This window comes from Crinia signifera, chromosome 3 (assembly GCF_055691185.1).
Source record: "Crinia signifera chromosome 3, ASM5569118v1, whole genome shotgun sequence".
Taxonomy (NCBI): Eukaryota; Metazoa; Chordata; class Amphibia; order Anura; family Myobatrachidae; genus Crinia; species Crinia signifera.
The window spans coordinates 30,132,216-30,158,766 of record NC_139219.1 but is presented as its reverse complement, the minus strand read 5'-3'; the positions used below and the strand labels follow the sequence as shown (position 1 = coordinate 30,158,766).

The window sequence follows — 26,551 nt, the reverse complement described above, 5'->3', positions numbered from 1 at the left end:
TCGCGGTCAATTAGGCTTTTTAACATTGTTCCCTATGGGAAAATCGCGGTCATCGCGGGTACACGATTTTGATGTACCCGCGATGCCCGCGATGACCGCGATTTTTTACCCCCGACGCCCGCGATTCTGATCGCGGGCGCCGTTCTAGGTAAAGAGTACCCAAATAACTTATAGACTAGCACTTAATAGACGTATATGATACACTGTAGACACCCGGAGGCAATAGAAAAAGATGAGTATTGTGTGAGTGCACTGAAAGTCAAAAAAATATATTCAGAAATTAATACGTAAAATGTAACTTTTAATGATATTCAATAAAAATGGTGAAATATTAAAATATAGTAAGTAAAGATAGAAAGACAAAAAATGTTTAAGAATTAAAATATCAACGACCGCTGCTACGTCTGTTTGTTCTTTACAGGGGTAAGTTGTCCCTGATTTGTAGTGTTCCAGGGGCAAATCATCTTTGTTTCTCTATTTATAACAGAATGGTTTCTCTATATCCTCTGTTCCCTTAACTGCTCACTGGCTTTTATATTTATTCTGTAAAACAAAGTATCTGTCTATTAGTTACAGACACCAAATTTTGTTGCAAAAGGGTAGAGATTTCTTTACTGTTATAAAGTATCTATTATTTATACATTAATTTCCCTGAGTCCTCAGAGTTTTTCGGTGCAGTAAAATAAGGGTGCAAAGAATTATTATCATACACTTATATCCTTTCATTTTAATGTATTATTCTTTTTTTACACTAACATACCATGCAATGTAAAATATTATGTGCGTCTTCTCCCCTGCTCCCAGGGGTTGAAAATGTGTGGTAGATTGGACAGATTTTAGTGAGGGTCCAAAGAGTACCAATGTGTCTCGCTGCTTTAATAGAATTTTATAGAGCGGCTGTGAGGTTATTTAATTTGTGTTTTTATAGTACAGTCCTCACACTTAAACTATTCCAGGGCTTATTACTCAATTTCTTAAGCCCCTTATTTTTTTAAATAGTGCAGTGCAAACCTCGTGACGACCAGAGAGCCGGGCGGTGGGAGCAGGAAGGCAGCGCAGGGAACCAGGGAGCCTGGCAGGGGAAGCCGCTGCCAGGCAGCGCCAATGGGAGCACTTGAAAAAAAAACATACAAATTATTGGGCAGCCACTAATAGGTCTCATCCAATCAGTGGCTTCCAGCTGGCCTGCCCGACTCCTTGGTTCCCCTGCTCCCTCTGTCCGGCTCTCTGGTCAACAGCATTCCCCAACCGCTGGCAAATCTTATGTGCAGCCCGTCCGACCACCCGATTTCCATTCTGATGTACACAGGACTGCACATCGGGTCAGACTGGATGTCTAAATGTGCGATTTGGGCCGATTTCACAACCCGATCCATCCATATCGGGTGAAAATGAGCCCGAATCACATAGTGTATGGGGGCCTTAAGGGTTTATAGACATGATTTTCAACCTTTTTTAACTCACGGCACACCAAACAAGTTTTTAAAATTGCCATCTGACCCCCACAGGAAAAAAACACATTGCCACCCACAGGAAAAAAACGAATCCATTGGCCCCATATGAAAAAACAATCACACTGGTCCCCGCTGGTAACAAAAATAAAATATATTGGCCTTCATATGAGAACAAGATATCCAGTGAATAACAGTTGAACTGGTGGTGGTGGCTGTAAACTGGTTTGGACATCTCTAGATCTGGTGGCAGAGTATAGCTCAAGGCACACTGGTTAAAAAACACTGGTTTATACATCATACAGGAGGCCAACCAAGCCTCCAGCTACGCCACTGGCCCCAGGGGTCCTTTCTTTTTCTTTTTGCACCTTGTACAGAATGGAGCAGCCAGAGCACTGAGTAGACCAATAAGGAACAAGCATATTATACTAGTTTTTAAGTCTGTGCACTAGCTCCTAGTTGTATTGATAGTCCAGGGTTGCCGACCCTCCCGGAATTACCGGGAGGATCCCGAAAATCGGGTCCTCCTCCCGGCCCCCCGGAAAGGTGGGCAACCCTCCCGGATTCCGGGGGACCCCCACGCAACCCCCCGATTGCGGCGTCTTCCACCATACCTTTGGATTGAAATGCATCAATCAGCGGGTCTCAGAGGAGGGGGCGGAGCTAAAAGCGCGTCATTTTAGCCCGCCCCCTTCACGGAGATCTGTGAATTGGGGTATTTAGCATCCTGGGGGCGGGGCTTAATGATGTAAAGCTCAAGCCCCGCCCTCCGAACTGCAGCTGGAAGTCTCTTCTCCCGGAGAGGAGACAGAAAAAGTCGGCAACCCTGTGATAGTCACATTTTTCTGCTATTATATAATGAGCCTATTTATTAATTATTGGGTATTCAACCTGATAATTACATGTTCTCCAATATCTGCTGCAGTGTTCATAAATTTGCAAACAGATGTGGTATTATTTACATGAGGTTGGGCTAGTTGCCAACACACACAGTGATACACAGTGATAATTGTTAGGACGAGGGTACTGCCTAACCACTTGCTCATGGCTAATTAATGACAGATTGTTTCTTTATTAATTGTGTTTGTATACAGTTTGTGTGTGCTCGATGAAGCTATTTCATTTTTCAAGCACAGGATGTGGAGTTGTAACTGCTGTTTACAGAAAGATTAGCCTCTGTAAGCTGAGCTGTGCAAGCAAAGCACTTCAGTAACAGGTACTGACACTTTGTGGCTGAAGTGCTTGGTTTGTTTGGGCTCCCACAAAAACAAGCTACTGTATCTTATCAGTAGGCTTAGGCCATTGACAGTGCTATTTTTGTTAATAATATCTTCTCTACATTGGGAAGATCGCTTTTTCACACAATATTAACTCATCCCCATTGGAAGCGACCGTTACAGAAATCTCTGTACTTTGGCATAATTGTCAGGAAAGTAATAAAAATAACCTGCTGCCATTCAGTGGATGGTTACTTTATCAGATTGAGTCACAGTAGATGTGTGACTAATGTTGTCCACTTCTATGGGGTAAATTTACTAAGATAGTAGTTATATTGAAGATGGGATGTTGCCCAAAGCAACCAATAAGATTATATCTATTATCTTCTAGAAGGTGCTAAGTAAAAAAGAAGTGGAATATGATTGGTTAATATTGGCAACATCCAATTTTCAATAGAACTCAAATCTCAGTAAATTTAACCCTGTCAGTCATGACCAGATGTCAAAATGTTGTGCCATCACCATTGGGTCTTGGGAAAGCTAAGTTGTTGTTTTTTCCCCTGGGAGCAGCTGTTGCTGGAGATACTGAAGGAGGAGACGTTGTCGTGTTATATGCCACTTGAACTGCCAGCTTATTCACAAGGAGCTATTTGCATCTGTCACAATCTACATCATTTGGAAAAAAATTTTATACTTGGTGATCCTGATCAAAAAGTTATCGGGATCGCCAGATTAGATTTTTAAACATGTTGACTTTGTGGTCAACCTGAATTGCTGGTTTCCACCATAGACACCTAGTTAAAAACTTTAACAAAGTCTTCTATGGTGGGAACTGGCCATTGACACCCATGTCAGCCAAAGCCGGTGGTGCCCTGGCAGGGGGCAGACATCTTTATCTTTATTGGGGGTCCCCAGGGACCAGGCCAGGGCTGAACAGCCAAGTTAGTCATGTTTGGCCACGGGGCCTTTTATAATAAGTGTTCTCTGGCTGTGGCATGGCTCCGCTGGTTTCTGTAATACGGGATGGACACCCCTACTCCTTTTGTCCCAGGTATTTTGCGAACCAGGACAAGACCAAGAGCTGATTCTGATTACAGAAATACAGAAACCTTACTTAGATTTCCCCTGTATTTCTGCAACCAGGATCGCCTCAAAGAGTCCAGGGCTAGTTATACTCGTGGAGTAAAGGGGGGGGGGGGGGGGCACATCCTTATGGATGGAAAATGTTTAGCATTTTCCATTCTCATTTACTACTAAATTCCTGAGTCGACCACAAACTGGCATAAGTTTGTCCAAGTTGCCTGGAAGCAAGATAAATATTGGTACCCCCCAAATAGCTTAATAGGTGTATGTCTCCAGTAAGACAGGTCATGGGTTCTAATACAGGGTGAAGCACTTGCAAAAATAATGTTAGGAGGGATAGTCAGCCACAGAAACGATATTGATGGCTTTCAATTAACTGATTCAAACTCTCATTGGAGGAGAGGTGCTCCCGTGGGAGCAGGAGCCCAGTGGCAGATGAATCAATTGCCTCTCAGAGTTATGCCTCTGCAACCACCATATAACTCATGGCCATTTACAGCCGAGTTCTTAAGCGTAACGCAGCATAGTGAACCTTGTCCGTGTATAAAACACGCTATACCGATACCGTTCAAGCTTATTGCGAATAAAAGCCAAGACTGTATAAATTCCGGAACAAGGGGATAAAGTCCCTGTACCATATATTTCTGTCCCTAACGGACAACGGGGGTTACATAGATATAGATATAGAAACAGATAACAAGATGTACAGATAGACTAATATACAATACAAAATAGGTTCTAAACCAGGGCTGGGCAATTGCGGCCCTCCAGATGTTGATGAACTATACATCCCAGGATGCTTTGCATTAGTTTTGCTATGTGGCCATGCTGAAACTGATGCAAGGCATGCTGGGATGTGTAGTTCATCAACATCTGGAGGGCCGCAATTGCCCAGCCCTGTTCTAAACTAACAGGGGAAAAACAACAGATGTAAATACAATCAGCCACAATACAGTGTTCACATACAGGAAGGCAACAGTTACCATCTCCTCAATAGCGCTTGCGCAACCCCGGTCCGAGCTCCCTATATTCTATCCAGAATATATTCCAGGAAGAAGAAGAAACATAATGAGAGTGAGATTAGGTTGTGCTTAACCTCTTATAGTGTCCAGGTAGAGGGGGCAGTGAGGGTCTCCATTGGTCAGAAGATCAGATGTCGCTTCTCTTAAGGCATCTTCATAGGGATCATAACTCAAGCTGTGAAACCTGTAACATCCGGATCTTCTGGTTACAATGTCCTGCGGGGCAGAGGCAGGCGGCGGTATTATGCATGCAGCTGGGGAAGGCCGGCGGCTAACGGGTTCAAGCGCCACCATCACTTACATCTGAGGAGTGGTGTAGGGGCAGGCGGCAGCAGTGCAGAGTCAGGTGGCGGGTATGACACGTGTGGATGGGGGAAGCCAGGCGGTGAGCGAGTTCCGGCGCTGGTGGTGTAGCTCTGCGGCCTGCGCAGCGTGACCTATGACTGAATCACTCTGTGCAGGCCGCACACCGGGACAGGAACAGCCAGGCAGCGTCTGAGCAGGTGCTCAGACGCTGCCTGGCATTAGACTGCGCAAGCGAAGTCTAATCCCGAAATCCCGGGATTGGATACTTCAATCCTGGGATTGAAATCCTGGACATTTTGGGGCTAAATCCCGTGATCCCGCCGATCCCGGGATTGGCCACCCTACTCGTGGTGTAGTGACCATTAAATATGTAATTGTTCCATAACTTTTGGCTGTTACAAATTGCGAACTTTATACCAGAACCGGAGCGCTGCGCATGTGAGACGGAACACACAGATGCAAAATTTGTACAAGAAAGATTGTGTTTTACCATTTAAGCTATGTGCTGTGGATTAAAACCCTTTATCTATATTTTATTAGAATGTAAGTGTGGAATATGAATTTATGTGTAGTAGTATGGCTGCGCACTGGGTTTGCATTATTAATTCACCTGATTCCTATACTCTATTCACGTAACTCTGTGGACAAAGATGGCGGCCAGACCATTCTATTGTGGTGCATATGCAACTCGACTTTAACATGGCTGATAGTAACTCAGCCAAATGGCTCATCCCGGACGTATTTAAGATCTAATGGTAACGAATGGGTGCATTCGTACCCATTCAATCTTAGTAAATGTACCCCGGTGAGTCAATAATACTGCCCCCTGGGCTGGTTAAAACTAGCCTACTCGAGACAGTTGGCAGGTAGTCTGATGGCAGAGAAGGAGATGAGAAGAGCCCAAGACTTAGAAATCTTGAGTGGGTACGGCCAATGCAAAAATGTTCACAGGGTGCTGCCCTCTGGGTGAAAATTATGAAAGCCCTGGGAAGAGTGGTCGCACTCTCTGGGGTGAATTTATTAAGATGACAATTCTATTGAAGATAGGATGTTTCCCATAGCAACCAATCAGAGTCAATCTATTACCTTCTAGAACAGTGGTTCCCAACCCTGGTCATCAAGTACCCCCAACAGTGCATGTTTTCCAGGTCTCCACACAGAATCACAAGTGATATAATTAGCTCCACCTGTGGATCTTTTAAAATGTGCCTGAATTATCTGTGCACCTGCTGGGTGACCTGGAAAACGTGCACTTTTGGGGGTACTTGAGGACCAGGGTTGGAACCACTGTTCTAGAAAGTGCTAAATAAATAAATAAGAAGTAGAATCATATAGGTTGCTTATATTCATTATCTTTACCCCGTTGTGTGTCTTTCTCCAGTCCCAAATGCTCTTATTAGATAACTTTCTATGTTATGTGCATTGTTTTTGCTGTCAGTAAGCCCATTTAGTCCTGTTGGAGAAAGTGCTATATAAATAAAATGATTACTATTATTATTATGTTGAAGTGCTAATATGACAATCATCATAACTGGCAGCAGCCACAACACTTATACTTGGTTGCTGCTCCTGCTCTTTTATTGACCGATGGGGATCCATATCAACTCTCAGCACTTAGATTTTTAATGCAGTGTCACAGCAATTACTGAGAGTTATTTAAACAAAGTGCCCCCATCTGGCCTTTAACACATACATGTTGTACACAAAAATAATGGTAACACATTGGCACCTTTGGAAACTGGCACAAATCAAAAAAATGTATGGGCAGTTATAGCACCAGTGTGACTTTGCAACAAGTAAGGAAAAATAGGTAATGCTATCTTGTGTTATTTAGGGGGAGCTCTGGGTTGTGTGCACCAGTAAAACCTACACAAAGCTTTTTTTTTATTTTAGCCAATGCATCTCAACGAAATATCAAAAAAAGTATTGTTACCCCTAAAGATTTTGTAAATAACATTTCAATATAAAAATCTTTCTATTTATTTATTTATTTCATCCTTTCTATACTGGACCTTTCATTATTGCAAATGTCCATTCATCTCAGCTAAATATTCAGTGGTGTATTTCGAAGGGTGTAACGATGCAGACTGCATACATGAGTTTAAGGGGTCTGGTATTCAGATGGAACCAAGTTTATTCATCCTGTTGGTGGGCCAGACTTTTCCGCCTCGGTGCGCCGTTCGGCAACAATGGGTCCCCATCTCGGCGAACGGTGTGCTGAGATGGAAAGCTCTGGCGCACTGGTAGGATGACCAACCGCAGCTCCATCTGTAGCTCACAGACAACATCTAGGTTGAGAGTCAATAGGTCAACATCAAAAGGTCGATATGGTCCACACTGGTAAAAAGGTTGACACAATCAGAATGTTGACATGGAAAAGGTCAATGCATGGAAAGATGGACATGAGTTTTTCAGGTTTTTGTTGTTGTTAAGTCAACACCTCAGAATGTGGACCCCAATTAGTTTACTGTCCCCCCCCCCCTACCCTTCAAACTTCATTGTTCCCAGTCAGTGTCCACATGGAGGATATTGCATGAAAATGTCCAACAAATGAAAAAGGGTGAAAAACTCATGACGATCTTTTCATGTGTTGACCAATCCTACTGTATGTTAGACTTAATGCTTGTGTTGGCCTTATGACCCTGTGAACTATATGTATGTCGACCTATCGATTGTCGACCTAGAGCTGTCTAGATTGACCATATTATGGTCGACCACCCTTAGTGAAACCCGTCCAGTCAGACGCCTTAAGATAGTCAACCGCGTCTATATTGACAGCAAGGCAGGTTAGACGCCATCGATAGAGAGACGGGAGCCTGGTCGATGGTCACATGGTCGACATGTGTTTTTCATGTTTTTTGGTGCCGAATGTCACAGGGGTCCCTGTGGACACTGTAAATGTGCACAGTGTTCCCTTGTCCACTTGAATACTTAATTGTGAACCAAGTAGACCTGTGACATTTGGCACCAAAAAACATGAAAAACTCATGTTGACCATCAAACACATTCCTGTGGCTCTAACACTAGCATCTAACGTCCATTACTGTTGATCTAGGCACGGTTAACATGCGCGGTGCGGCTCGGAGGTTTTCTCAGTACTCCAGGCTGTTGCAGTTCTATTAACTCTGTATATTATGTCTATAAGATGTCAGCTGAAGACTGTAGCCCCTCCCCCTGCACAACGCTACTCGCAATAAGTAGATGATTGGATATTGATGAATGGGATTGTTCCACTTCACTTAGCCTGTTTCCTGTGTAATTGTACAATAGTATATAGATGTCAGTGCACCCATTATCTCATGCAGGGATCTGACAGCAGGCTGTGATTACTGAGGCGTGCCGTTGGCTTCAGGTGTTCATAGTGTTCAGCAATTAGATGTCAGTGTCTCTATTGATCGCAGACAATGGTAAATATATATTAGTGATACGGGCTGGGCACAGAGAGCAAACACTGTCCCTATTGTATCTCTTTGCCTTATGTAATATTCAGCGCTGTGAGCAGCCTGAACACAGGTTAGGGAGGAGAACCGTTCCCCGAATCACAGATCTAGGTCACAGGGAAGAGGCCTCTCAGCTACTATCTATTATACATCAAATAGAATATCACATACTGTACAAAGAGGACATCGGACAGTCACGCGCAAGTTCTACCAACCTGACCCCTTGTTTATTTCAGTGGCGTAACTATAAATTTTGCTCCCCCCAGCCAAAATATTTTCCAGCGCCCCCCCACGTACTGTCCCTTATACATTAGGCAATACATCTTAATGTCACTTACACTATATGATACACACTGTAATTCCAGTCACACTATACACCCCACACCATAATGTACCTTACACTATACACTCTATGGTTAGTGTTATAGGCTGCGGTGTGTGTGTGTGTGTGTAAGGTTAGGGTTGTGGGATGCGTGGTGTGCATGTATGGCAGGGTTGCCTACCCTCCCGGAATGGCCGGGAGTCTCCGTTCGCGGCATTTAAATGCCACAATCCGCGGGTCTCAGAGGAGGGGGCGGAGCTAAAATGTCAAAATAGCATAATTTTAGCCCCGCCCCCTCCACAGAGATCCGTGAATTCAGCTGTTTAACACAGTGGGGGCGGGGCTTAGTGACGTCGCGATCAAGCCCCGCCCCAAGAGCAGCTGCTGAAACTCTCCCGGAGAGGACAATATTAAAGTCGGCAACCCTGATGTATGGTTAGTGTTATAGGCTGCGGTGTGTGTGTATGGTTAGACACTGCCAGCCCCTGGTGGGACGCAGGACAGGTACTAAGAAAACAGGACTGTCCTGAAAAAATCTGGACAGTTGGGTTGTGTGCTGAATCGGACCCAATTGCTATTTTGTGACTTCATCTGAATGAGACCCAAAGTCAGGTAAGAGTCTGCCAAAGTGGGTGAGAGATCAGGTGTATATGTACCAAGTCTTGCACAGATATAAAGTACAAGCCAAACAGCTCATAACTGTCATTTCTCAAACATGGCCGGCAAATAAGAAACCTGCTAAAGCCTTTTCGTTTAGTCCCCAGTGCGTATTCTTTCAACACAGTCCAGGGAATTATGCACTAGATCTTTTTCTCTCCAAGACTGCTGCTTTCCAGCCTTTAGTAGTGGGAATCCCGGGACCCCACAAGATTAGGACAGATCTGGGACTGACCAAAAGGCCACGCCCCCAAATTACAGGTGCAGGTTTCTGTTTTAAGCTTCCCCTAAGATGGGAGGTACGGATTCAGCACTGGTAACAAAAGTGGGGAAAACACTATTTGGTGATCTTAGCAATCCAGCGCCTGCATGCAGGGCCGGCGCCACCACTAGACTACTGGAGGGCGGTACTGAACTGCCGAGGTACCATAGAGAGGTACCAGAAAGCAGGGAGCGGGGAGCAGGTGAGTATGTAATCCTCCTCCCTCTCCCCTCCCCGACCCCCATCCCACCTGTTAATTAACGCTGCCCCCCCCCCCCCGCGCGACGGACGCCGCCCACTTCCTGCCGTATCGCACCCGCCGAACCCGAGACCCCTCCCCCCCTTGCCGTATCGCACCCGCCGTACCCGAACCCCCCCCCCCCCCCGTGCCACAGTATCGTCCACACCATCCGAGCGGCATGGGGTTTTTTGCATGGGGTTTTTTGCCTGGGGCGGGCGGGGGGCTTGCACCGGCCCTGCGCATGTGTGCGCGACCCCGCGGAGCCCCAGTTCCTTTCTAAGCCCCTGTTCCTGCTTGTGCTGATTAATGCATAACACCAATAGGATCACATATTGCAATGCGATCATGGGCAGTAAGATCCATCCCAGATTGCATTGTACTGTATATGAGATCCATAGTAAATGGGCGACTCTGATTTACCCAACATCCTATTCTCTTTCCTCAACCTTCTTTCCTTCAATTGCATCATACCCCATATTTCACCAAATCCCACCCTCACACACAGGATCAGCTAAATGCCCCACCCCCAACACACACACACGCACACACTTCATCTTTAATATAACTGCTCCTTCCACCTATAATTACCCTGTCCTGCTCCAACCTAGTCCAGGTCCGGTGATAGGGGGATATACAGATCCGATTGTTCTCTGCTAATTTTTGGAGCCCTGTGATCAGGTAATCGCCGCCATGCCAGAGAGATAACTTGTGCTGTGCAAGTCTGCATAAATATCGCAGCCCTGCGATTATCTGCAAATTCATACACAATCACTCACCATGGACTGATTCCTCAGTGTGTGCAGTGTGTGCATAGCCCAGGACTTAGGGCTATTTCACACGCTCCGGCTCCTGCCGGATGGTGAAACCCCGCACTGTAGTTAATAATGGACACAATTGTGTCCATTCACCCGGAACGGCCACGGCCCGGCCGTCCGGTTGCAGCCGAATCCCACCACTGGAAGGGACGGCTGCCGGGCTGTGGCCATCCCCACCATTGTAAACTGCTGTGTGCAGCACGGCTTCCTGGACTTCTGGGGTTTCGCTGCTCGGCAGGAGCCGGAGCGTGTGAAATAGCCCTTCCTCAGCGGCTGCCATAGAATCAGGCTGATCTGGGACGGAGCAGACATCACATGACTTCCCCTCACACACCTGGCCACGCCTGCATTATTCCTGACACTCCCGGATAACAGCCGCTCACCATGGAATGATTACACAGTGTGTGCAGTCTGTGCGCAGCCCGGGTCTTTCTCATTGGCTGCCATAGAATCAGGCTGATCGGGGGCGGAGCTGACGTCACATGACTTCCCCTCACACACCTGGCAACGCCTGCATTTTCCCTGACACTCCCAGAAAAGCTCCAAAATGCAGAGTTTGATGTCCGTGGTCCGGGGGGTCTTGTCCTGGTCTGGTTTTTACCCATACCCAAAATACAGAGGTACTGTAAGCAGGGCTGGATTAAGAGCCTAATTCATACCTGATGGCTTTCGCAAGGTGATCGAGAGGGCGATGTATGGCCGTTTAATGGGAATGTTAAGAAAAATGCAGGTGTGCCAAAAGAAAAATACTGGAGTATCTGGGAGAACGCAGCAGGGGGGTGACTTCAGCTCCAGGCCGGATAGCTCGGCAGCTCAGCTGTTCAAGAGGGTCTCCTCAGCAGGCACGGGCTACACAAGATCAGCGTCTCGTGGGATTTCACGGAGCAGCGCGAGACGCTTATCCCATGCATCTATCGTCTGTTGCACCGGTGCACCGCTGCTGGGATGTCCATGTCAGAGTGTATACTGTATGTGTGACATGGAGGGGGGGGGGGGGCTCAACATTGCCACCAGTCTTGCTCTGACCCTGCAGATAAGACAACATTCTCCTAACACAAGTTCAGGGGATATTAGATACTTCTATAAATGTGGGATTTTCTGATCAAGGAGCCGATGATGTTTTCTGTGTTCTGATGTTCTCCTACTTATAATAACTTAGTGAGTCATCTCTGGTTATTCACCCCACCTACATGTCACCTACACCCCATTATACACATCACTACGGTTACGTATACCCACTGCGGAGCACATTACATAATACACTATTCACATTGATCTAAGGCAGCACTTCACACCTAGGGGTGTGGGCAGAGAGATATTCCAGTCCGACAACACCTGAAAGGAAGAGCACAATGATGACACTATTCTATCATATCTATAACATACATAGGAGACACAAAGATACTGTAACAATAGGAACTGCCCAACGCGCACAGAGCTGGATTTCGTGCATGCGTTTGATGGGGTTGTGGTGACATCACTATATGCAGCCTTCCCCTTATACATTAGTACGCAGCAGTATGCAGAGACCAGTGGTTCTATACATTCCCCAACCGGCTCACCATTGCGTCCACCATCGTACCTATGGTGGGCGCAGTGCCTACAGTATAACAGGAGCCAGTGCCTATGGCAGGAGCATGCCTATAACAGGTAAAGTGTCTATGTGAGGTGACGTCCGCCCCTGACCAATGACGGCGATATTTTGGAAAATGTTTTAATACTGTCATAACCCTAACCTATCTGTAATGACACTATCCCTAGCCTCAGCCTAACCCCAGCCTAACCCTATCATAGCCTTATCCAACCTCAGCCTAACCCTATCCCCAGCCTAACCCTATCATAGCCTTACCCAACCTCAGCCTAACCCTAGCCTCAGCCTAACCCTAACCCCAGCCTAACCCTATCATAGCCTTACCCAACCTCAGCCTAACCCTAGCCTCAGCCTAACCCGACCCATAGCCTAACCCTATCATAGCCTTTCCCAACCTCAGCCTAACCCTATCCCCAGCCTAACCCTATCATAGCCTTTCCCAACCTCAGCCTAGCCTCAGCCTAACCCTATCCTACCTATAACCACACTATCCCTAGCCTAACCCTAGCCTCAGCCTAACCCGACCCATAGCCTAACCCTAACCTACCTATAACCACACTATCCCTAGCCCCAGCCTAACCCTAGCCCCAGCCTAACCCTATCATAGCCTTACCCAACCTTAGCCTAACCCTAGCCTCAGCCTAACCCTAACCCCAGCCTAACCCTATCATAGCCTTACCCAATCTCAGCCTAACCCTAGCCTCAGCCTAACCCTACCCATAGCCTAACCCTATCCTACCTACAGTATAACCACACTATCCCTAGCCTCAGCCTAACCCTAACCTATAGCATAACCATAACCTCAGCCTAACCATAACCCTAGACTAACCCTAACCATAGTCTAAAGGTGGCCATACACACGCAGATTTATCTTCAGATCTGACTGGTTGGAACAAAAACATGGTTATGGATGAGAGCAAAAGACAATTGACCATTTGCTTGGAAATGCTGGAAAACTGACAAACTGTCACTCATTCATAGCCATGTTTTTGTTCCAACCAGCCAGATCTGCAGATAAATCTTACTAGTGTATGGGCACCTTAATGCTGGCCACACATCACACCAACTTTCCTCCAACCATCCAACAAGTTGGTTGGATGGAATAAAAATGTGGTACTGGATAGGAGCAAATGTAATTTGTAATTAAGTCATTTGTTTCCCGAATCTAAAAATGGACAACAACTGTCTCTCAGACAATGTACTGTAGTTGGACCTATTTGATTTAAACTATTTCCCTGAATGTTTTTGTCCATTCTCCTGAGTTTGTGAGAAAATTACTTATTGGCACTTGCCCCCATAAAGTACCAGATTTTCAGTCCAACCAACTAGTTGGATAGTAGAGGAAAGTTGGTCTGATGTGTGGCCAGCATAACAGTATCCATAGCCTGTTCACAGCTTAACCCTAACTGCAGCCAAACCATAGCCTAACCCTAATCACAGCCTTACCCCAGCCTTACCCTAACCCTATCCATAGCCTATCCGCAGCCTAACCCTTAACACAGCCTAACCATAGCCTTACCCTAATCATAGCTTTATACTAACCATAGCCTTACCATACCCACAGCCTTCCCCTAATCATAGCCTTAAGCTAACCATAGCCTAACTCTAACCCTATCAGCAGTGTAACCATAACCATAGCTTAGTCCTTCCCCTAAATCAAGCCTTAACCACAGCATAACCCATGCCGAAACCGGTATCTGGGTGGCTGACAGTGAGTGTCTAGGTCAACAGTCAATAGGTCAAAACCATGTGGCAGAAATAAAGGTGTTAGGTGTGAACATGGCACAAAAATTGTGAAAAATGAATGTCAATCTTTTCAGGTGTCAAACTTTTCCATGGGATCAACCTGATGCCTGTCAATTTATTACTTGTCAAATTACCTGGTCTTGTTTGTTTCTAATCCTAGCCATATCCTCAGCACAAACATAGCACAGCTTACACCTGATTTTACTCTATCATAACGATATCATAACAGTAGCCTAACCCTATCATTAGCCTAACCAAAAGTCAAGTCTATAACCTAATCCTAACTCTACCAACAGCCTAACCCAAGTCCATCCTAACCCTACCTACTGAACAGCCTAACCCATCTCCATACTAATCCTAACCCTACCAACAGCTTAACCCAAAGTCCAGCCTAATCCTAACCATACCAACAGCCTAACCCAAAGTCCAGCCTAATCCTAACCCTACCAACAGCCTAAACACAAATACAGCATAATCCTAACCCTACCAACAGCCTAACCCAAAATCCAGCCTAATCCTAACCATACCTACAGCCTAATTTAAAGTCCAGCCTAATCCTAACCGTAACTACAGCCTAACCCAAAGCCCAGCCTAATCCTAACCCTACGTACAGCCTAACCCAAAATCCAGCCTAATCCTAACCCTACTATACAGTATAACCAAATGTCCAGACTAATCCTCACCCTACCTACTGTACAGCCTAAGCCAAGGTCCAGCCAAATCCTATCCCTACCAACAGCCTAACCCAAAATTCATCCTAATCCTAACCCTAACTACAGCCTAATTTAAAGTCCAGCCTAATCCTCACCCTACCATCAGCCTAAGCCAAAGTCAAGCCTAATCCTAACCCTACCTACAGCATAACCCAAAATCCAGCCTAATTCTAACCCTACCTACTGTACATCTTATTCCAAAATCCACCCTAATCATAACCCTACCAACAGCGTAACTCAGCCGCAGCCTAAACCTAAACCTAACCCTTAGCTAATAAAGATAAGGGAATTTGAAGAAATAGTGGTAGTAGCATTAAATATCTCTATGTCCAGATACTGTCCACAGAAAGGCCAGTTAGCATCTATGGAGAGGAAGAATATTTATTGTCTCTTTACTCTGTTGCAGGAAATTAAACCCAATCCTAAATTTATTACTGAGGGCGCTAATCGGGCTGATGTGCGGCAAGGATCCCTGGGTAAGCATTCTCATTAAACAGAAGCTAAAGCCAGAATCTTACATAATCATTAACCTTTCCCTACCTATTAATGGGAGTGCATTGGCAAAAAAAATAAACGAGCACCTAGTACCATCGCGAATGGCGCTACTGGCCGCCTTTCAGAAACTCGGCTCCCAATAGTGCCATTCAGAGTAAACATTAAGCACTTCTCGCTGTTTGCGATGGTACCGGGTGCTCATTTTATTTTTTGGGAAGTACGTGGATTAATATGGAAAAGAAGAGGACGTAATCCACGCCAAGGAGCTGAAAGCATCAGTATGTATGTGGTGTGTGCAAAGTTATAAATTTCTGGCGTGTGTGTGTGTGTGTGTGTGTATTTATTTGGCTATTGGTCCTGCTGTGGAACTCATAGTTCCACAGTAGAACCCAATAATTAATTCTTATTTTTACACCATTGCCATGGAGGGAGGGACTCCTTTATTGGGGGGGTCCCACTTCCCATTGGTCCCTGCCCGTGCTGACTGGTCAGGGTGTAATGTTTTGGCCGGGGGAACTTGTATAAAAAGTCTCCCCCCGGCTGTGGCATTACTCTGCTGGCTGGTTGGGCCCGGTGCTGGTTCACAAAATGTGGGGGACCCCTAGTCATTTTGTACCCATATTTTGGGAACCAAGACTGGCCCTTGAGCCTGGTGCTGGTTGTTGAAATTCAGGGTGACCCCTACGTGTTTTTGCCCCATGAATTTCTAGAACCAGGACTGGCTCTTTGAGCCCATGGCTGGTTATAGCCGAGGGGGGGGGGCACCCCATCCCCTTTTTAAAATAAAGTTCTTATTTATTATTTTTTTTACACTGCAGGCTGCAGGAATCTGACTGATCCGTACAGGCTGCCAACTCGTATTTGTACATACAAGTACCACTCCATAAGATATCTCTTATATATTTAGCCAGATCTGTCACTCATCCCCTGTGTAGATAACGTTCCCGACCAGCGGCATACACAAACCCGCCCCCCTAGGGAAAAGACCAGTGTTTTATGTGTATAACGTTTTCATGTGTATAACGTTCCACCCCCTTGACATCACCTCCCCCCACCCAGCCAGGGCTACAGTACACGCCCACCATTACTCCACAGCCACCATCCACCATTACTCCTGCACCCCTCCCCCTCTGCCAGCACCCCCCTGGACCCCCGCAACCCCCCTCCAGCGATTTGCAGACCCCAGCCCCCTCCCGCTAATCGCGGATCCCCGCACACACACCGCCTCCCGCAATTTGCAGACCCCCCAGACCCACTTCCGGCAATTCCACCCCCCAGCGGACCCCCGCGACCCCGCTCCCGCATTTCACGTACCCCCCCAGAAGAGAAGTCTAGATCCGCCACTGATATGCATTGGGCCTCTTCAAAGCACTGCAAATTTGATATGGTTAGACTGTGCATGCATACGGTACTCTGTGTGACTGCGCAATGTCCCCTGCGAACAAAGCCTTAGTAAGGCATTTGACACTGTCCCACATCGCAGCACGGATGGTGTATTGGTTAGCATTACTGCCTCACAGCGCTGAGGTCATGGGTTGCATTCCCACCATGGCTCTAACTGTGCAGAGTTTGTATATTCTCCCCGTGCTTGCGTGGGTTTTCTCCGGGTACTCCGGTTTCCTCCCATAATCCAAAAATATACAGACAAACAGAATCAATTAATTAATTTGCATCCGTATCAAGGTGCTTTATGTCAGGTGTTAGCAGTCCATTCCTGTTTACTGTATTTCTAGTAAAGAGCATGCATGCTAGTCAGATTAGTATGTAAAGGAAAAAATATGATAAAAAATCTTGGCCATCGGGGGTAATTTTAGTGGCCTGCGACGCGACCGACGCGATGCCCCCGATTTTTCCATTGAAATGCATTGAAAACAGTGAAAAATCGGGTCGGTCGCGTCGTGTGCGCCTAAAAATGCTTAAATGGTCCACCCGCGATGGCCGCGATTTCCCCATAGGGAACAATGTTAAATGCCTCAATTTACCCGCGATGACCCCGATTTCCCATAGGAAACAATGTTAAATGGGTCAATTTACCCAAATCATCATAGGGAAGAATGGTAAATGGGCCAGAAACCCCCCAAAAAAACCCTGACCAGTGAAATGTACCCCCAAAAGTAGTTTACGCCACCCCGCGATCAACGTGAACCCGAAGCGTGGCGAGCACAGCGTGCCCGCAAGGGGCGGCGGTACGCGTCCTCCGACCTTTTCATACCCCCACTATCCACGTCGGCGTGGAGTTGAGAATAGAATAGTGTGGCGAGCACAGCGAGCCACCGAGCCCGAAGCATGGCGAGCGCACGCGTATACCTTCACAGGTAAACGCATCCCTTCGCGGGCTTCACAGGTGTCCGCGTCGCCATGGACACCTGGGAAGCCCGCGATGGGACGCGTATAACTGTGAAGGTATCCGCAGCCCCTCGCGGGGCTCGCTGTGCTCGCCACGCTTCGGGCTCGGTGGCTCGCTGCGCTCGCCACACTATTCTATTCTCAACTCCACGCCGACGTGGATAGTGGGGGTATGAAAAGGTCGGAGGACGCGTACCGCCACCCCTCCCGGGCTCGCTGCGCTCGCCACGCTTCGGGCTCACGTTGATCGCGGGGTGGCGTCTAGTACTTTTGGGGGGACATTTTAATGTTCAGGGGTGCTTTTTGGCCCATTTACCATTGTTCCCTATGATAATTTGGGTAAATTGATCCATTTCACATTGTTTCCTATGGGAAATCGGGGTCATCGCGGGTAAATTGAGGCATTTAACATTGTTCTCTATGGGGAAATCGCGGGCATCGCGTCTGGCCCATCGCACCCGGTTTTTTTTTGCGCATGCGATGCCCGCGATGGCCCCGATTTTACCCCCGATGACCGCGATTATGATCGTTGTGGCCGTGCTAGGAAACAAGTACCGGAATTAAAATGGTATATAACATTACCAGTCCCCATGTGTCTGGCCAGACAAAAAATAAGGTCCCTCTCTCAGGTTCTATTAACTGGCTTCCCTTTGCTTGATAGGTTTTAGGGGCAAACTGCATATGACTGCTATTGCAGGATGTGGGAGTAGTGTATAACTCAAAATGCGGTAACTCAATATCGGCGTTTTTGCTAAGATCAAGTGTAGTATCTGTTCTTATCAGTGGGTGTGGACTGACCCCTGGCAGAGAATAGAGAAAGGCTGGACTGAGTAGCTGCTCTGATGGGCGGAGGGTTTGGGACTCCTCATGCCTGGGAGTGGTGAAAAGTCTGGCTGAGTACCTTCACCTCTGCCAGTGGTAGGAGGTGTTGTTTCCGTAAACCCACTGGTGAGAGGGGGGGAGAAACACTGGGAATAGTAGTTTGGCTCTCTTGACGGGGTTCGTAACCCCCGAAGGATGAGACAGCGAAAGGCTCAGTCTAGTATCCATTCCCAGGGAGCGGAGAAAGGCTGGGACTGAGTAGATGGCTCCTGTTCCAGAGGTTCGAAGCCTCTGATGGGGAGACCGCGAAAAGCCCAGCTTAGTACCTTAACCTTGGGATCGGAAGAACACTGAGACTGAGTAGATTGCTCTTCCGAGGGGGCCTCGGAATTTGAAAAGCCCAGTGGAGTACCCATTCCCATGCCAGGGCTGTAAAGTGCCCTACGATGAGGCTACCTGGAGTCTGAGGCTGCACTGTGCCCCCGGGGAAACTCGGGGGGTGCCGAACCTGCACGGGTGATCCCAAAAATCACCTTGCACAAGTAAGAACTTTCACTACGCACTTCCCTCTAGGTTAGGCTGCACATCCATAGAGTACCTCGTCCTTTTGGATGGGGTAGGACAATTTTTCACACCCCCACCCCGGCCTTCTGGCTGGGGTCCTCTTTATTATTTATTTCTCTTCTTCTCACATTCGTGCACTTTTCACGTTTTCTGTAGTTTGTCACTTTTTTTTGGGGTTGTGTGGTTGACCCTTATGGGCCTACCATTCCTCAATGTACCGAAGCTCTCATCCTTTTGGGGAGAGCTTCGGTCCCCTCGAGGGTGACCCTGAGCTGCAAGGCGGAGGGAAGCCTAATGCGGGTCTCTCCAAACCTTCGGGTGCGGAGGATCCACCGTCCTGACCCTTTCGGGGGTTGAGGAAAGAGGGCCTCTCTGAGCTCTGGCGAAGAGGACCCACCGATCCCTTTTTTCCCCTCTTCAGCGTTATGGCTGAGAGGGTTAGGGGGAAAATGGGGCCCTTCTCCTTTGGAAGAGGGTCCACTCGATCGCGCGACCCCTATGCACGTGTTTAGGCACAGCACTGGTGGTGGGAGCACACCTCGGGCTCCCTGAGTTTAAGAAAAAAAAATATGTCTGGTGTCAACTATGTCCCAGAAAAACAATTAATTTCAGTTCACACACAACTGGAGAAGAATTCAACATAAAAGAATTTATAAACTGCCAAACAACATTTGTAATTTATCTGCTAACATGCCAATGTGGAAACCAATCAGGGCAGCCGAGAGGAATGCCGGGCCCCATTAAAATTTTGGGGGCATGGCCTAAGTGTGGGGATGTTGGCACCTCCCGTACTTATGAAAAAAAAACTTATCGGGCGCTTGGGATCCTCAAATTCACTCAGATTGCTCTGAGATGTTCACATGCAGTGCATAAAACATGTAACAGGATATCCACAATTTAAAACATCAATTAAAATCCATATACAGACAAGTTCTGAGATTACCGGATCAAATGGGAACTGATTAGCAAACAGTTCCAAAAAAGCTTCAGAACAGTCCTTCATTGGCCAAACTGCTGGATCTCACGTTCTATGTGTCCGGTCCTCCGTCTGTCTCTCCTCCTTCACATACAATCTCACCAACGCATTTCTCCCTTTCTGTAGGGCTTTTTCAAGGTGTGATTGTAACATTGTATGTGTCCGGTTTAAATAGTACTGTTCCTCCCGCGCCTCAGCTGGACTCTAATCAGCAAAGGTGACTACATGTCCCATAGTCCCCTGCTGAGGCGCCGGACTTCCCGTTCCCGCATGACGCGGCGTCTGGGGTATCCAAGACTACCTAGGCTCCCTGACGCAGCAGGGTTACCAGGTTCCGTCACGTCACTTCCGGCTGGCGGTAGCTGCGGGGCTGAGGGGACTCCAAATCCCAGCATTCCTTATTCTTCCCCGGAGCTCCGTTGTTTATACTTATCGTCGTGGTTACAGATTTGTTGTTTGACGCTCCCTGTCAGCCATTTAGCTTGGTTCCGGAGCGGATGCTCGTCTTATACACTTTCCCAGTGTTTAAATCACGCCACTTTTGTGATAACAAACAGGCATTTGCGAATGGATCATTTCTTCTAAAATGACATAAATACAAGTGAGCATATATTGTTTAAAAACATAAATATATAAAAACAGACATAAAATCTATGTAAAAGCAGTTAAAGGAACCATTTAATCTCAAAATCTGAGTTAAGACCATCGGGCATCAAGGTGTTAAAATCATATATCATTTGCATTTCTGCCCGCACTAATTGTTTAGCCAGTCCCTTTTGCCAAGTGCACTTGAGAAACATAAAAAACGGCTTTCAGAGCACTTTAGGACCCACCACAATTGTAACACAAAAGATATTGGCCCTTATTCTGGTTGGTGCGGTAATATCCGCGTGCGTTCGTGCCGCCGATGTTTTGTGTCTGCGCATGTGCAGAGGCGTCTCTGCGCATGTGTGAGCGGGGCGTACGGCCAAATTCCGCATGAAATGTGAACACTCCGAACAGGGGGTGGTGTGGGGCGTGAAGGGCTATTTGGGCTCATTACCATATGCATACGCCCCGCGTTTGATGGGCGTTCCCATGCAAACGCTAGTAGTACGTATGGTAATGCAGTCGTGACGCATGTGTAGGGGGCGGACATATAACATCGCTGGATGTCAGCTGCCCGCCCAGATCCCTGCTTTTGCACGGAGAAATGCCCGTGTGGTCTGAGGTTGCGGGAGCTGGTGGACCACTCGGTCCTGCATTCGATGGTCTGCGACCATCGAATGATGGGGGAGGTTCCCTGAGATGGAGGAGACGTATTCCATGAGAAATGCACATGCGGTCCGTTCGGACAGCTTCTTACCGTGTACGGACGGAGTTGGCGATCCGTATGGAAGGCGGGGTTTCAGACACACGGTCCTGGCCGCATATTCGGATCCGGCCGCACCGATCAGAATAAGGGCCATTGTGACCTTTTGTGGTTTAAAGCACATTAAGGAGAATTGGAGGCAAAAGGGACTGGCTAAACAATTAGCGCGGACAGAAATGCAAATGATATATGATTTTAACACCTTGATGCCCGATGGTCTTAACTCCGATTTTAAGATTAAATGGTTCCTTTAACTGCTTTTACATAGATTTTATGTCTGTTTTTATATATTTATGTTTTTAAACAATATATGCTCACTTGTATTTATGTCATTTTAGAAGAAATGATCCATTCGCAAATGCCTGTTTGTTATCACAAAAGTGGCGTGATTTAAACACTGGGAAAGTGTATAAGACGAGTATCCGCTCCGGAACCAAGCTAAATGGCTGACAGGGAGCGTCATACAACAAATCTGTAACCACGACGATAAGTATAAACAACGGAGCTCCGGGGAAGAATAAGGAATGCTGGGATTTGGAGTCCCCTCAGCCCCGCAGCTACCGCCAGCCGGAAGTGACGTGACGGAACCTGGTAACCCTGCTGCGTCAGGGAGCCTAGGTAGTCATGGATACCCCAGTCCGGCGCCTCAGCAGGGGACTATGGGACATGTAGTCACCTTTGCTGATTAGAGTCCAGCTGAGGCGCGGGAGGAACAGTACTATTTAAACCAGACACATACAATGTTACAATCACACCTTGAAAAAGCCCTATAGAAAGGGAGAAACGCGTTGGTGAGATTGTATGTGAAGGAGGAGAGACAGACGGAGGACCGGACACACAGAACGTGAGATCCAGCAGTTTGGCCACTGAAGGACTGTTCTGAAGCTTTTTTGGAACTGTTTGCTAATCAGTTCCCATTTGATCCGGTAATCTCAGAACTTGTCTGTATATGGATTTTAATTGATGTTTTAAATTGTGGATATCCTGTTACATGTTTTATGTTATATGTTATTAAATAAGTGCACAGTGAAAAACGTACTTCACTATTCCCTGCTCTTATTTTCTTTCCACTGCATGTGAGCAATCTGAGTGAATTTGAGGATCCCAAGCGCCCTATAAGTTGTTTTTTCCATTTTCTTTGTGGTGTATATGGTGTTGGTGAAGGTTTGTGAGGAACCTTTAGGAAATTCAACTGTGAGGCTGCTGGGTGCGCAAGGATCTGGTCTATAAAATGTCTCTTTGCTACCTCCCGCACTTATACCACACCCCCAAAATGTTTAGAGGAGGGTGAAAGAAAACTCTAAAAACTGTATTCCTAGCAGCAGCAGCACACACCTACAGCATGTGCTGTGCTGACAGCAGGCTCAGCATGACCTCTCACGCTGTCAGTTAGACACTCATGCTGAGCCTGCTGTCAGCACAGCACATGCTGTAGAAGTGTGTGCTGCTGGTGCTACCCGGGAGGGAAGGAGGGGGAAGGGAGGGGTCGGACCAGGGCCCCTCCAGTAAGCCTGGGCTCGGGTAATTAGTACCCGCTCCCCCCCCCCTCTCGGCTGCCCTGAAAACAATACATTGGACGTACAACACGTACACTACATATCAGGGTAATGGAACATAGACGGAATATCTTAGGTGGCATCCGCACCCATTCACTATCAAAGCATTGCAATATGTGTCAAAATGGCACAACACAGGGCATGACAGTTATTTTTTGTCGGGACTGGTAACGTTATATACCATTTTAATTCCTTTTAAACCTATTTTTTATTTTTTATCATATTTTTTCCTTAACATACTAATCTGACTAGTATGCATGCTCTTTACTAGAAGTACAGTAAACAGGAATGGACTGCTAACACCTGACATAAAGCACCTTGATACGGATGCAAATGAATGAATTGATTCTGTTTGTGTTTTGTGTGTATGTCCATGTATGACTAATAATAGTAATTTTTAATTGTTCACTGGCCAGTGATCATAGGCGTGCGCACATAGAGTGTTAGGGGTGCACAGGCACCCCCTAATGCTGTGCCCACCCTTATATACTTTTGCTTTTTAGAACTGGTATTCCATTAAAACAAGCGCCCATCAATTAATTATGTGTGTTTTGCATTGTTACTTGTAATAGACCATTGTCATATCACTACACACCTGCATCATCCATATATGTTTATGACTTTATTTGCGTGTACTGTTACACAGAGTAATTAGAAGATTAAAATTGAACTAGGCAGAAGATTATGGTGTGGCTGAGAGATCTTTTATAATGTAACGAGTGCGAATAGCTGATGGTAGACATGTCTGATTGGTGGTGTTAGACACACCAAATGGGCGTGTAAGACACCCCCTAATGAAATGTGCACCCCCTAATGAAATGTGCTGCGCACGCCTATGCCAGTGATATTGTTAATGCCGATGAATTATAACCAAAGAAACAATAAGTGAAAAGCGCAGGTTACGTATTATGTCCGCAACCTGCGTACCCTTTAAACCTAACTACGTGCGAACAAAGCGCAGCGTAGCGTACCTTTATTGTGTATTATACACCCAAGAACCAATACCTTAATAAGAGATCCCTTCGCAGTACTTTGTCTCTAATCTGCGAATATACCTTTAAGGACTGTGTCCGTAATATACCTTTATCGCTAAGTGCGAATAACAGACACAAACCACTGTATAGAAATAAGGAGGTAAGAACTCCGTAAAAGGTTGTATTTAAGTCCCTAATGGACAAAAGGGGGTTACAGGAATAGAAGATACAGGTATAACAGGTAATGCAATAGACTAACAATGAATACAATAATTAGACTCTACTAAGGGAAGAAAAACAGATACAGGATACAATCAGCCAACAATACAATAAGTATAAGTACCGTGAATGCAACCGTTACCGTCTCATCAAATATGCGAAGCGCAGTCCGGTCAGAGCTCGCTATCGTTCAGGGTTGAACTATAGCCCGGTTGAAGGTCAGGGAAAGAAAGATGTGCCGAAGTGACCGAGGCAGCCCTGGGTCTCCTATCTTATAGGGTCAGAAAGGGGAGGTCAAAGGCCATTCCTATTGGTCAGAGATCGTATGTCAGGTCCGCTGTGATTGGGGGGTAAGATGATACACCTGGTTTGACTAGGTGCAGGGGAGTGAACTTTAGGAGTCCTTTGTTCGTTAGTATCGTCGGCAGGGATTGTAAACAGCTGTAGAAACCGGTTACATCTAGATTCCTTTGTTATATACTTTCAACCGAAACTGTCTTGGGAATATGGAATTATGTCCATAACTATCGGGCCGTGTCTATTGCGAAATATTCGCAATGACCGGAATACTACGCATAAGAAACGGAACAGAACGGTACTAAACATGATACAGACAGATGTATGCAGGGCTAACTAAGCTATGTGTGGCGTTCTAAACCTTTAACTACATTTTACTTAGTGTCAGTATGTATTTATGAATTTATGTGTGATAGTATGGCTACTCTTCTGGTCCACTTTGTCACACAGAATCGGGTATGGAAACTTTATTAGCGCAACTCTGCGAACCAAAATGGCGGCCATACTATCCTAAAATGGCGTGTGTGCAACTCGACTTCCACAATATATACATATATAGATAATAAACCTGTTTAGAGAAATATTGTCCTCAGCGCAGTTTTATATGTTGTTTTGTCAAGGTTTGAGCAATCCTTTTAAACCGCTGCAGAGGACTTTCTGGGTTACAAGAAAGGGAATACTTTATTAGCGCTAGCATTGTGTGTTTGTTTTTGTTTTTTTTTTTCAACAAAATTAACCATAGAATGTCTGTGTGTGCATGTACATGTGGTAGGGAATATAGATTGTAAGCTCCTCTGGGGCAGGGACTAATGTGACTGTTAAATATTCTCTGTAAAGCGCTGCGGAATATGTGTGCGCTATATGAGAAACTGGTAATAAATAAATAAATAATAAGACTATTGGCAGCCGATCAGCATTTGTAGGTGGCACCCCGCCATTTTATTGGAGTGCTGCCGAAAAATGTATGCAGGTCCGGCCGTTGGGACGCTGACATCATCAGTGGCCTCCATCTCCCCATGGTCATCGCAGTGCCGAGTCTACACTTACTCTTTGGGTGCACACAGGGGGAAATCCATTCGATGGTGAATGATTGCCAATGGATTTCCCCATGTTTGCATGGCTGCGAACGTTTTTGCAGATGTGTACAGGCGCAGGGAAACACTCTGGCAGGGCGGCGTTTAAATGATCGCTGGGCTCCAATGATTTGGAATATTATAAGGTATATTATAATATAGTAAAGTGCAGTCATAGCTGCATGAATATACATGGAGCAGTATATATGTTTTGTGCACATGAGGGCACCTGGGCATGGTATATTTGCTAATGTTGGTTGACCAATCACCATGTACTGTCTCTATGTCCAGGTGACTGCTGGTTCCTGTCTTCCATTGCCTGCCTCACCCTAAACGAAGACTGCCTGTATCGCGTTGTTCCCGCAGACCAGAGCTTTGACACAAACTATGCCGGGATCTTCCACTTCAAGGTAAGCCAAGGTTACACAGGACCAGACCAGGACTAGCCATGGATGTAGCCAGGGCTTTATGTGGTCCTGGAGAGATAGGAGAACTCATTTCCCTCTGCCACATGATTACCTCTCTCCTCTCCCCCATAAGGCAGTGCCAGGGCCAGTGGTAGGGTGTTTGGCACCTCCCCCCTGCAAACTATAATGTTTTTCTGTTAGAATTACTGTTCAGGGACAAGGTGGAGGTTAAACTAGTCCACCTCACCATCACAGATGGTGGAACTTCATTCCACCCACTTTAACCCTTTGATATAACTAAAGGTTCTCTATATGGCCATTCCTAAAATGCTGTTTGGAACCCTATATCATTACACAGCTAGTAGTAATTATGGGTTGCTATATAGAAGGCCTGATTCGGAGGTGGACGTACAGCCAATGTTCACGGTCGCAACATGCAGTATCAGAGTATGAATGGGGATGGAACAGCACTCAATGTCATCCTGCACTTACCCAGCCCCTCCTCCATAACACGTGATGTCATGCCTAGGTCGGAAGGCCCACCAGATCTAGAAAGTAGAGCACTGCCTGGCGCATCTTCTGGGCAGCTCCATGGGTTGAAGGGT

The 26,551-nt window shown here is 46.4% G+C and overlaps 1 protein-coding gene across 1 annotated transcript in view; it reads left to right on the top strand.

Annotated features, from left to right (window-relative positions):
* Window positions 1-26,551, top strand: part of LOC146062852 (calpain-8-like) — a 66,764-nt gene that overhangs the window by 1,867 nt on the left and 38,346 nt on the right. Inside the window, exons 2-3 of the mRNA XM_083174858.1 lie at window positions 15,273-15,342; window positions 25,831-25,949. Coding sequence (XP_083030984.1) covers window positions 15,273-15,342; window positions 25,831-25,949 — 189 coding nt within the window. The remainder of the gene's footprint in view (window positions 1-15,272; window positions 15,343-25,830; window positions 25,950-26,551) is intronic.